This window comes from Conger conger, chromosome 13 (assembly GCF_963514075.1).
Source record: "Conger conger chromosome 13, fConCon1.1, whole genome shotgun sequence".
In the NCBI taxonomy this organism is placed as follows: domain Eukaryota; kingdom Metazoa; phylum Chordata; class Actinopteri; order Anguilliformes; family Congridae; genus Conger; species Conger conger.
In genome coordinates this window covers 1,947,907-1,957,906 of record NC_083772.1, presented here as the reverse complement: position 1 = coordinate 1,957,906, position 10,000 = coordinate 1,947,907, and the positions used below count along the sequence as shown (strand labels likewise).

Below are 10,000 nucleotides of genomic sequence, written 5' to 3'. Positions count from 1 at the left end.
TCTACTGTAATTTAGCAGCTTCTATTAGATAAACACAAGTGCAAAGATCAGGGATGAAGGATTAATCCCAAGAGGCTAATGTGCAGCCCCATTGCACATGAAATAAGAACAGCAAATATACCGTAATGAGCATTAAACAAACAGCAGTATGTTTTTTAAACTGAGAGAATCAGACCTAAGTTTGGGCAGAGCTGGATTAGGGCTCCATCAGACAATGTGCTATTAATACTGGCCTTCCGGAACAGTTCCTCAATATGGTCCTTGTGGGCGTGTGTTTTGATGGTCTCCACAAGCTTCTGGATTAAAAAGGCTCCTTTGACAGGATCTCTGTAGGCCTTGGTGTCTGAGTGGAGACAATGCAGTCAGACCTTTTGATGATCATATTTATATACACACATACAATTTATTATAGACAGTACACATTTATTTGTTGCAAATGAAAAATGAGAAAGTTGTGCAACATATAAAGGTCATTTCTAACCCGTCTCCACTTTTGGGTTGAAATAACAATAATGAACCATATATTAAGCAGCTACTCAGTAATGAGTATAACTCTTACACATGTGACTCGTAGCTGTTCTGTCATATTCTGCTATATGGCCAACATAATATTTCCCAGTTGATTTCTGGAGTGTTGGATCTGAGGCCTACATTTGGGGAACCCCCAGGGACTCAGGAGGAATGGGGCTGCCTGTAAGATGGACGCCTACCAGGGGTGCAGGCCATGAGACAGGCAAAATCTCTCTCCTTGAGTTCCCTCCACATGCCGTCATCCTCCAGAGATTTGGGCGCGGAAGCACTGTCACTCACCCAGACTGTCCCGATTTCACCTAGAATAACACACATTTACACACACTTTCAGCTAGAATAACACACATTTACACACACTTTACAATAATACACTTGAGCACACACTTTCCTCTAGAATAACACATTCACACACACTTTCCTCTAGAATAACACATTCACACACACACACACACACTTTCCTCTAGAATAACACATTCACACACAGCATACCCCCTCTGCACGCCTGGATCACAATGACTTTGGGTTTGTTGCGCAGCCCAGCACAGTTCTTTGTGTTGAGGTGTGTGAAGATGTTGTCAATGAGGAAGAGGTTATTTTCCTGGGGGTCTTCATCGTTATAGTGGATCCCGCAGATGGCATCCCTCTTTCCATGGGACATGATCACCACAAACGTGCTGTCCGACTCCAAATGGGCCTGATGCTGAGAGAACCCTTTGACAGCTTCATCGATGTCCTGCAAACACACAAATGCAGCTTACTGCACACACAACCAGGGACATCAGCGACTTGCTACAGACCGTGACATCAGCCCAACTGAAGCCATACGCTTCTTAGTTCTATAAGTTCAGGAACGTGGACTTGACCCATTTCTTCTCCAAAAGGGATGTTCTCGATAAAGACACAGTTCCCACCCTTCCCCAGTGAAGTTCTCAGCCACATGTCCTGTATGTAGATGCACTGTGAAATATGAGTGAATTATCAAAGTCCATATGAGTCCAATAGGTACCATATATATATGCTGTAGGAGTCGATTTCACAAGGATCCTTTAGCTATGTGTCTCCTGTGTGTATCATGGCAGCCAGGCGGCTGTGTCTCTCCTGTGTGTACCTGGGCAGACAGATCCCTGTGTGTCTCCACAGTGTAGTCCAGTGCTTTCAGTTGTTCCTCCATGTTTTCTACATCTTTTTCGGCCCCGCGCCTCTCAGACAGGTGGTCAAACTTGACATTGTTGATGAGCAGAGCCATGCGCTTGCGCTGACCCTTCTCCTTCATGGGGTAAATCTGATGGAACAGGAAACCAGAACCGCCGTTAAGTTAAACTAGAGCAACCTGCACATCATCACTACACTGTTCATCACGCTGTGCCATCACCTACACAAGATCATCATGGTGTAAAAATAAATCTGAACCCTCAAAATCACCAGCTGGTGTTTTATTATTATTATTATTATTCTTATTATTATTACAGTAGACACCAGAGGTGTGAATCGTCATTCCAGGGTCACATGTATTTTTGGATTTATTGGAAATAACTACATCAATTACAATATATTTTTTTCATTATCTGAAATTTTAACATTAACTTGCTCAAGTGTGTCCCAGGTAAAATATTTTCTTGTGGTCTAATCTATGATTGAACTGGCTAGTTAGCTCAACAAGACTGGTTCACATGCAGTCTCCGGGAATTGGGGTTTACGAACCCTGATATACACAAGATAATAACAAAATAAAACGTTTGCACTGGATTTTTAAGGTGGTCTAAAAGGCTGAGCAGGATTCCCCAGCTGCGGCCAGTCCTGACGAAGTTCACTGGGCCAGTGAGCTCATACCTCAGCCCCCTCCTTCTCCAGCAGGGCCTTCTTGAACTGTGGGGTGCAGGGGATGAGCACTGCGCTAGGCTCCTGCTGAGATGGCGAGCAGGTCACCTCCTGCTGAGGGAGCGGGAGGGACAGCTCCGATGGGGCTGAAAACACACAACAACACAGCTACATACCAGAGCGACTCTCAGCAACCTGCACCTCCTGCTGCACTGTGTGTAATGAACATGCACCTCCTGCTGCACTGTAGTGTAATGAACCTGCACCTCCTCCTGCTGCACTGTGTAATGAACCTGCACCTCCTGCTGCACTGTAGTGTAATGAACCTGCACCTCCTGCTGCACTGTAGTGTAATGAACCTGCACCTCCTCCTGCTGCACTGTAGAGTAATGAACCTGCACCTCCTGCTGCACTGTAGAGTAATGAACCTGCACCTCCTGCTGCACTGTGTGTAATGAACCTGCACCTCCTGCTGCTATGCCTGTAATGTACTCTTTCATCTCACTTAACTCTCATTCTTAACTTTATCATCCTTAAACAACATATTTTCTGTTCCTCTACTTAACTATATTGATGTCCTTGTACAAAAAGTCACTTTAAAGTCTTAAAGTGCAAAATATTAGTTGGAATCCAATCATACTAGTAATCATTTTACAACAAGAACATAATAATAATAATAATACTAATAATAATAATAATAATAATCATCATAATCATAATGATAATCATACATTGCAATTCATTTTAATCCACCATGTTTGCAAGTTGTCTTTTCAAATTTGTATTTTTTTCAGTCGGCTAATCTGAATTGCCTTTAAGATTATGTTGTTATGTTGAATCGATAATTCGGGATTAACTGAGATGCGCTTGCTGCACGTCAGACGCAACACGGAGATCACCTGCCTCAGCACGCACTCACCTGGCGGTGCAGGTGGCGAGACCGGGCCCAGGTTCAGGAGCTCACACAGGACAGGGTCTCGTTCCTGCAGCCGGGAGATGAATTTCCCACAGGCCTTCGGGCCTCGCTTTCGCACTTTATCCAAGAGGCATCGCGCCTGATCTGCTGTGCTTTTGTTCTCCTCGATCACAGCGTCCTTTTCTCCGTCGTTCACAACCCTGTCCTGCAAAAGGTCATCCAGCAGCTGCAAGAGCACATGCCTCGATACTCTCTCCACCAACTCCCTCCTCGCATCGAATAGCAGTTTATCTGTTCAAGCGCGAAGAAACAGACATTGTATTCAATTCATTTAAGTTATCAATAACCCTAAATAAACATCTAAATCAAAATTTTAACTGTTCTTTTCGATACGACTTGCTCGCTATGTAAGACGTTGTTCAAAAAACAGGTACGATTGGCATAACCGGTTCCTTGGTTTTTATATTAGCTAATCCCTTCAGGAAATGTCCATTGTGAAGCCATATGACACATTTATTAGTTTTCCTCCGAATTAGGTCTATATTCGTGCGAAAAAGGAGATAGCGACGGCCCCATTTTTCAGGTTTTTGGGAATATAGCTACACAGGAACGTTACATTCATAGCCTATCGACACTGAAACTGAAAGTTGTAACTGAAAGTGAAAGCCGTAAACCACACTGCAATTTTTCAACTAAAAATCGGTATTAAAACGAATAGGATTGAGGCCCGAGGCGTCATGATAATTATTCGCATGTCTACTGGTTATAATCCATTTCTGTAAAAAATAAAATAAAAGATTTCCACTTGGATTCTATGCAACAAGTTTTCTGTACGATCGAAACGTGACAATTGGCTGCGTAAAGGTTACGTTGAACATTTTCTTACCTGCCATTCCCTACAGTAGTCTACGTAGAAGAACTTGACTTCAATGGTCAATGGTGTATTTTACGAATTTGCAGTCCAAACTGAAAATTATATAAATTATATTTACGCAATGTAACAAATTTAGGAAAGTTCTGAGGTCTGTGCAACCCGCGAATTTAATACGATAGCTACTGCACATTTCAGGAAACTAGCGTCTTTAAGCTTTGATTGGCTCTGACTTCTGTGCTTGGTGGATGACATGGGAAAGTGCCATAATATGACATTACGTTACATTACATTAATGGCATTTGGCAGACGCTCTTATCCAGAGCGACGTACAACAAAGTGCATACCCATAACCAGGGATAAATAGGACCAGGGCCTATTTGATTTTTTAACAAACAAATTAACAAACAACAAAGCAAAAGTGACCAAACACTTAATTAGCCAAACAATGCTTACCTAGCCAAACTAAAAATACTGATACACAAAAAAGTAAATCACAGAACAACAACAATTAAGGTTCACAGGGAGGTAGGGAGGGACGGGAAGAGGTGCTGCTTGAAGAGGTGCGTCTTCAGTTTGCGCTTGAAGGTGGGAAGAGATTCTAGTGCACTGTAGTTCTGACCTCAACGGGGAGTTTGTTCCACCTCCGTGGAGCCAGAACAGACAGTAGTCGTGAGCGTGAGGTGGAAGTTCGGAGAGGGGGAGGTGCCAAGCGTCCTGTGGAGGCTGAACGAAGAGGTCTGGCAGGGGTGTAGGGTCTGATGATTTTTTGTAGGTAAGCTGGGGAAGACCCCTTAACTGCTTGGAAGGCTAGCACCAATGTTTTGAATTTGATACGAGCCATGACAGGCAGCCAGTGGAGGGAAGTAAGCAGAGGGGTGATATGTGAGTATTTGGGAAGGTTGAAGACCAGACGAGCAGCTGCATTCTGAATAAGTTGGAGGGGTCTGATGGCGGATGCTGGGAGGCCAGCCAAGAGGGAATTGCAGTAGTCCAGGTGGGACAGAACCATCGCTTGGACCAGGAGCTGGGTCAAGAAAGTTGTATAGGAAGAACCTGCGTGACCGGGTCACCGCCACAATGTTCTCGGAGAGGGACAGTCTGCTGTCCATCACCACGCCGAGGTTCCTTGCACTGGGTGATGGCGTAATTGTGGTATCCCCGAGGGAAATGGAGAGATCCAGATGGGGAGAGGTATTAGCAGGGATGAATATCATTTCAGTCTTACCTGGGTTGAGATGGTGGTTGTCCATCCAGCTCTGGATGTCCCTCAGGCAAGCAGAGATACGGGCTGAAACCTGTGTATCAGATGGTGGGAACGAGATGAAGAGTTGGCCGTCGTCCGCATAGCAGTGGTAGGATAGCCCATGTGCAGTGATCACAGGGCCAAGGGAGCGAGTGTAAAGAGGAAAAAGAAGCGGGCCTAGGACTGAGCCCTGGGGAACTCCTGTGGCAAGGGGCCGAGGTGTCGATACCGTACCAGCCCAGACAACCTGGAAGGAGCAACCAGAGAGGTAGGACTCAATCCAGTACAGGGCTGTGCCACAGATGCCCGTTGCTGACAGGGCGGACAGGAGGATGGAGTGATCCACAGTGTTGAAGGCAGCAGAGAGATCTAGAAGAATGAGGACAGAGGAGAGGGAGGCTGCTCGTGTGGCATGGAGCAACTCACTGACGGAGAGGAGCGCGGTCTCTGTCGAGTGGCCAGATCTGAAGCCAGACTGATCTAGCAGGTTGTTGTTAGAAAAGAAAGAAGAAAGTTGAGTAGAAGCGGCTCATTCTATGGTTTTAGAAAGAAAAGGAAGAAGAGATACCGGGCGGTAGTTCTAGATGATGGAGGGATCCAGATTTGGCTTTTTTAGCAGCGGAGTGATGTGGGAGGATGCAGGAAAACAGCCAGAAGACAGGGAGGAGTTGACAAGGGAGGTGACAAATGGGAGAATGTCAGGTGTGATAGTCTGGAGAAGAGAAGAGGGGATAGGGTCAAGGGCACAGGTTGTAGGGCGGTGAGAGAGCAGGAGTTGAGAAACATCTGAGTCTGCAAGGGGGGAGAAAGTGGAAAAGGAAGGGATGGGCCTAGAGGAGTGGAAGGGCACAGAGAGGGGGGCGGTGGTTGTAAAGGAACTGCGGATGTCTGTGACCTTCTCATCAAAAAAATCAGCAAAGTCATCAGCAGCAAAGGAGGACTGAGGTGGAGGAGGCGGTGTGTTGAGGAGAGAGGAGAAAATAGAGAACAGTTTCTGGGGATTAGAAGAGTTTCTGAGTTTGTGTTTGATAGTATTTTTGATCGTATTTCGGACATTGGTCCGAAGCTTCAAAATGTTTTAGCGACATAATGAAGCACCATACACACTGGGCACCGTATTAGCTAGCTAGCAACCCCTGATACAGACAGGAGAATCAAACTGAAGTAAGTTATGTTAGCCATCTATCTAGCTCTAGTTAATAACAACTGTAATTTAGCCTACATTGCTCAACCTAGCTCAACGTGCATTGGCATTTTTATTTTCCGATTCGTATTACATTTGACTACAAAAAAAAGAAAAAAAGAAATTAAAACATTGAAATAGGGTGTCTCAGTGGCGCAGCCTGTAGAGCACTAAACCGCATGCTCATTCCTTCGCGCTCGTCAACGGATAGTTAAGCTTAACTTCCACTAACTTTTCCCATTCATTCTCAACGGTACTTCTTAACACTACGGATGCAATATATTCTTGGCCACACGTTGATATCGCGTCGCTAAACGAATGACGTCTTTTCAGTGCGGATTCCTTAACTATACGAAATCGCCTGGCGCGCATCATTTCCATGGGCGCCGACGCACGTTTCGGTAAGTCTATCTAAATAATTATTTTACTACTAACGGCTCCGTGAATGATATTGATGTTGTTGAGGTATTCCCACAATATTTGCAAGAAAATTGCCCGTAGTTTAATCAGTTACAGTTATCAGTTAATGTATTATTATTTTGAATGTCCAAATTGTCGCCTCACAGCAAGGAGGTCCTGGGTTCGAATCCCCGTCGGCCGGGGCCTCTCTGTGCGGAGTTTGCATGTTCTCCCCGTGTCTGCGTTGGTTTCCTCCGGGTACTCCGGTTTCCTCCCACAGTCCAAAGACATGCAGGTTAGGCTGATTGGAGAGTCTAAATTGCCCGTAGGTATGAGTGTATGAGTGTGTGAGTGAATGGTGTGTGTGCCCTGCGATGGACTGGCGACCTGTCCAGGGTGTATTCCTGCCTTTCGCCCAATGTATGCTGGGATAGGCTCCAGCCCCCCTGCGACCCTGTTGAGGATAAGCGGGTTCAGATAATGGATGGATGGATGGATGGATGTCCAAATTGTCAGTTTTTTTATGTGGGAAAATTACAGGTAAATGGGATAATGTCTCTGCATGTCTGTTTCTCAACGTCGTAGCCAGCTACATTAACATGCTATCACATTAGGGTGTAAAATATCACCGTCATTAATAGTATTGGCAATTTGTATCAACGTTTGATTCACTGTGCCATGACGGCTGAGACATAAAATTATTATTATTGTTACTCTTATTTCACTGCTATTGTAAAAGCAATAAGTAGCGCCAATGCCAATTGTTTATGTCATAGGCCCAACTTACTGTCATTCAGACATCTTATTTTGGTATATATTCCTTTATTTACCATTAATATATTATTGTTGTTGTTGTTACCTTGGCCATATTATGTAGTTGCCCAGGTAAGTAATTAAATAATAGAGCAGTTTCCACAATAATTATATAATACAATATTTACACCTATGTTACCTTAAATTATATGAATGTACAGTACATTTGTCTTTATTTAGTACAATAATGACTGTAATGCCAGGCATTACAGTATAATTAGGCACACAGTATAATTAGTACAGGTCTCTTGGTTAGTTTCATCCTAACTAATGTTACTTTGATATCTCCAGATTTTCTCCCAGGTAGGCTACAGGTGTGCTTCCAAAGAGGTCTGTGAAGTCCTTGGCAAAATCAGAACAATATCAGTACTTAACACCAGTCCTGAGAAGCTTCAGGAGACCCAGCTGTTTTGGCAGCATCTGACTGTCGGGGGAGAGGCTGTGTGTGTGCCAGTTGTCACCTTCCCTCCTGCCCTGGCTATTCCAACTGCCCCAGTCCCAAGCCCAGTCTCCTTTAATACCTATGCATATAAACCCTGCTAATATTGTTACAAACAACAATATATAGTTATTCATTTATATTTTTGTTGCTGTTGTTGTGTTTATATGTTCATAAGAATTGTAATATGCAATGCCCTCCGTAATGCTTGGGACAAAAACATTAATTTAGCTCAGTACACCACAATTTTATATTCCTAAACAAACGATTCAAGAGTATTAAAGAGAGATTATTAAAGAGTATATTTATACATTCTGGTTTCATCATGTAGACATGACAGCACTTGTTATACATAATCCCCCATTTCAGGGCACCATAATGTTTGGGACATATTTATGTGATGTAAATTATAGTCATGTTTATTGCATATTTTCTTATGCATGACTGATTGAAGTCTGTGACCCACTGAGACATTACTGGAGTCTTCTGTGGACAGTAGTCTCTGACACATCCACGCCTGCCTCTCTCCCCCTCCACCCCACCCCCCTCTCTCTACAGAAGATGATGTGTGCTGGGATCTGCTTGGCTGTGGTGTTGGCCGTTCTCATCATCGCACTGGCTGCAGGCCTCAGCTAGCCAGCCTGCGGCATTAATCTGACAGACCAGACCAATCAATCCCCGTCTGGCTCGGTGACTCGACCCGGCTGCTGGACCTCGTCTCCAGCCGCTGGACTGCCTACCGCACTGTGTGTTGTACACAGTGTGCAGCCACATGCAACACATTCTACAGCGATGGCCGCTTTCCTTCTGGAACGAGCGAATGATTGAAGCCGCTGTTGATCTGTCCACATGAGGGTGAGCGCTCCAGGCTCTCTCCTCTACCCCCCTCCATCTCCGCTACCCCCTCCATCTCCCTGACCCCCTCCATCTCCTCTACCCCCTCCATCTCCGCTACCCCCTCCATCTCCCTGACCCCCTCCATCTCCTCTACCCCCTCCATGTCCCTGACCCCCTCCATCTCCGCTACCCCCTCCATCTCCTCTACCCCCTCCATCTCCTCTACCCCCCTCCATCTCCTCTACCCCCTCCATCTCCTCTACCCCCTCCATCTCCCTGACCCCCTCCATCTCCTCTACCCCCCTCCATCTCCTCTACCCCCTCCATCTCCCTGACCCCCCTCCATCTCCTCTACCCCCTCCATCTCCTCTACCCCCCTCCATCTCCTCTACCCCCTCCATCTCCTCTACCCCCTCCATCTCCCTGACCCCTTCCATCTCCTCTACCCCCCTCCATCTCCTCTACCCCCCTCCATCTCCTCTACCCCCTCCATCTCCTCTACCCCCCTCCATCTCCTCTACCCCCCTCCATCTCCCTGACCCCCTCCATCTCCTCTACCCCCCTCCATCTCCTCTACCCCCCTCCATCTCCTCTACCCCCCTCCATCTCCCTGATCCCCTCCATCTCCCAGACCCCCTCCATCTCCCTGACCCCCTCCATCTCCCAGACCCCCTCCAACTCCCTGACCCCCTCCATCTCCCTGACCCCCTCCATCTCCTCTACCCCCTCCATCTCCTCTACCCCCTCCATCTCCCCTACCCCCCTCCATCTCCTCTACCCCCCTCCATCTCCCAGACCCCCTCCATCTCCCTGACCCCCTCCATCTCCTCTACCCCCTCCATCTCCCTGACCCCCTCCATCTCCCAGACCCCCTCCATCTCCCTGACCCCCTCCATCTCCCCTACCCCCCTCCATCTCCTCTACCCCCTCCATCTCCTCTACCCCCT

The 10,000-nt window shown here is 46.3% G+C and overlaps 1 protein-coding gene across 1 annotated transcript in view; it reads right to left on the bottom strand.

Moving 5' to 3' along the window:
* The window catches only part of LOC133108103 (caspase a-like), a 4,901-nt gene extending 557 nt beyond the window's left edge, over positions 1-4,344 (bottom strand). Inside the window, exons 1-7 of the mRNA XM_061217526.1 lie at positions 4,152-4,344; positions 3,269-3,556; positions 2,362-2,495; positions 1,640-1,813; positions 1,021-1,264; positions 711-830; positions 234-343 (exon numbers count right to left, since the gene is read on the bottom strand). Coding sequence (XP_061073510.1) covers positions 234-343; positions 711-830; positions 1,021-1,264; positions 1,640-1,813; positions 2,362-2,495; positions 3,269-3,556; positions 4,152-4,158 — 1,077 coding nt within the window. The 5' untranslated portion in view covers positions 4,159-4,344. The remainder of the gene's footprint in view (positions 1-233; positions 344-710; positions 831-1,020; positions 1,265-1,639; positions 1,814-2,361; positions 2,496-3,268; positions 3,557-4,151) is intronic.
* Positions 4,345-10,000: the final 5,656 nt, after the last annotated feature.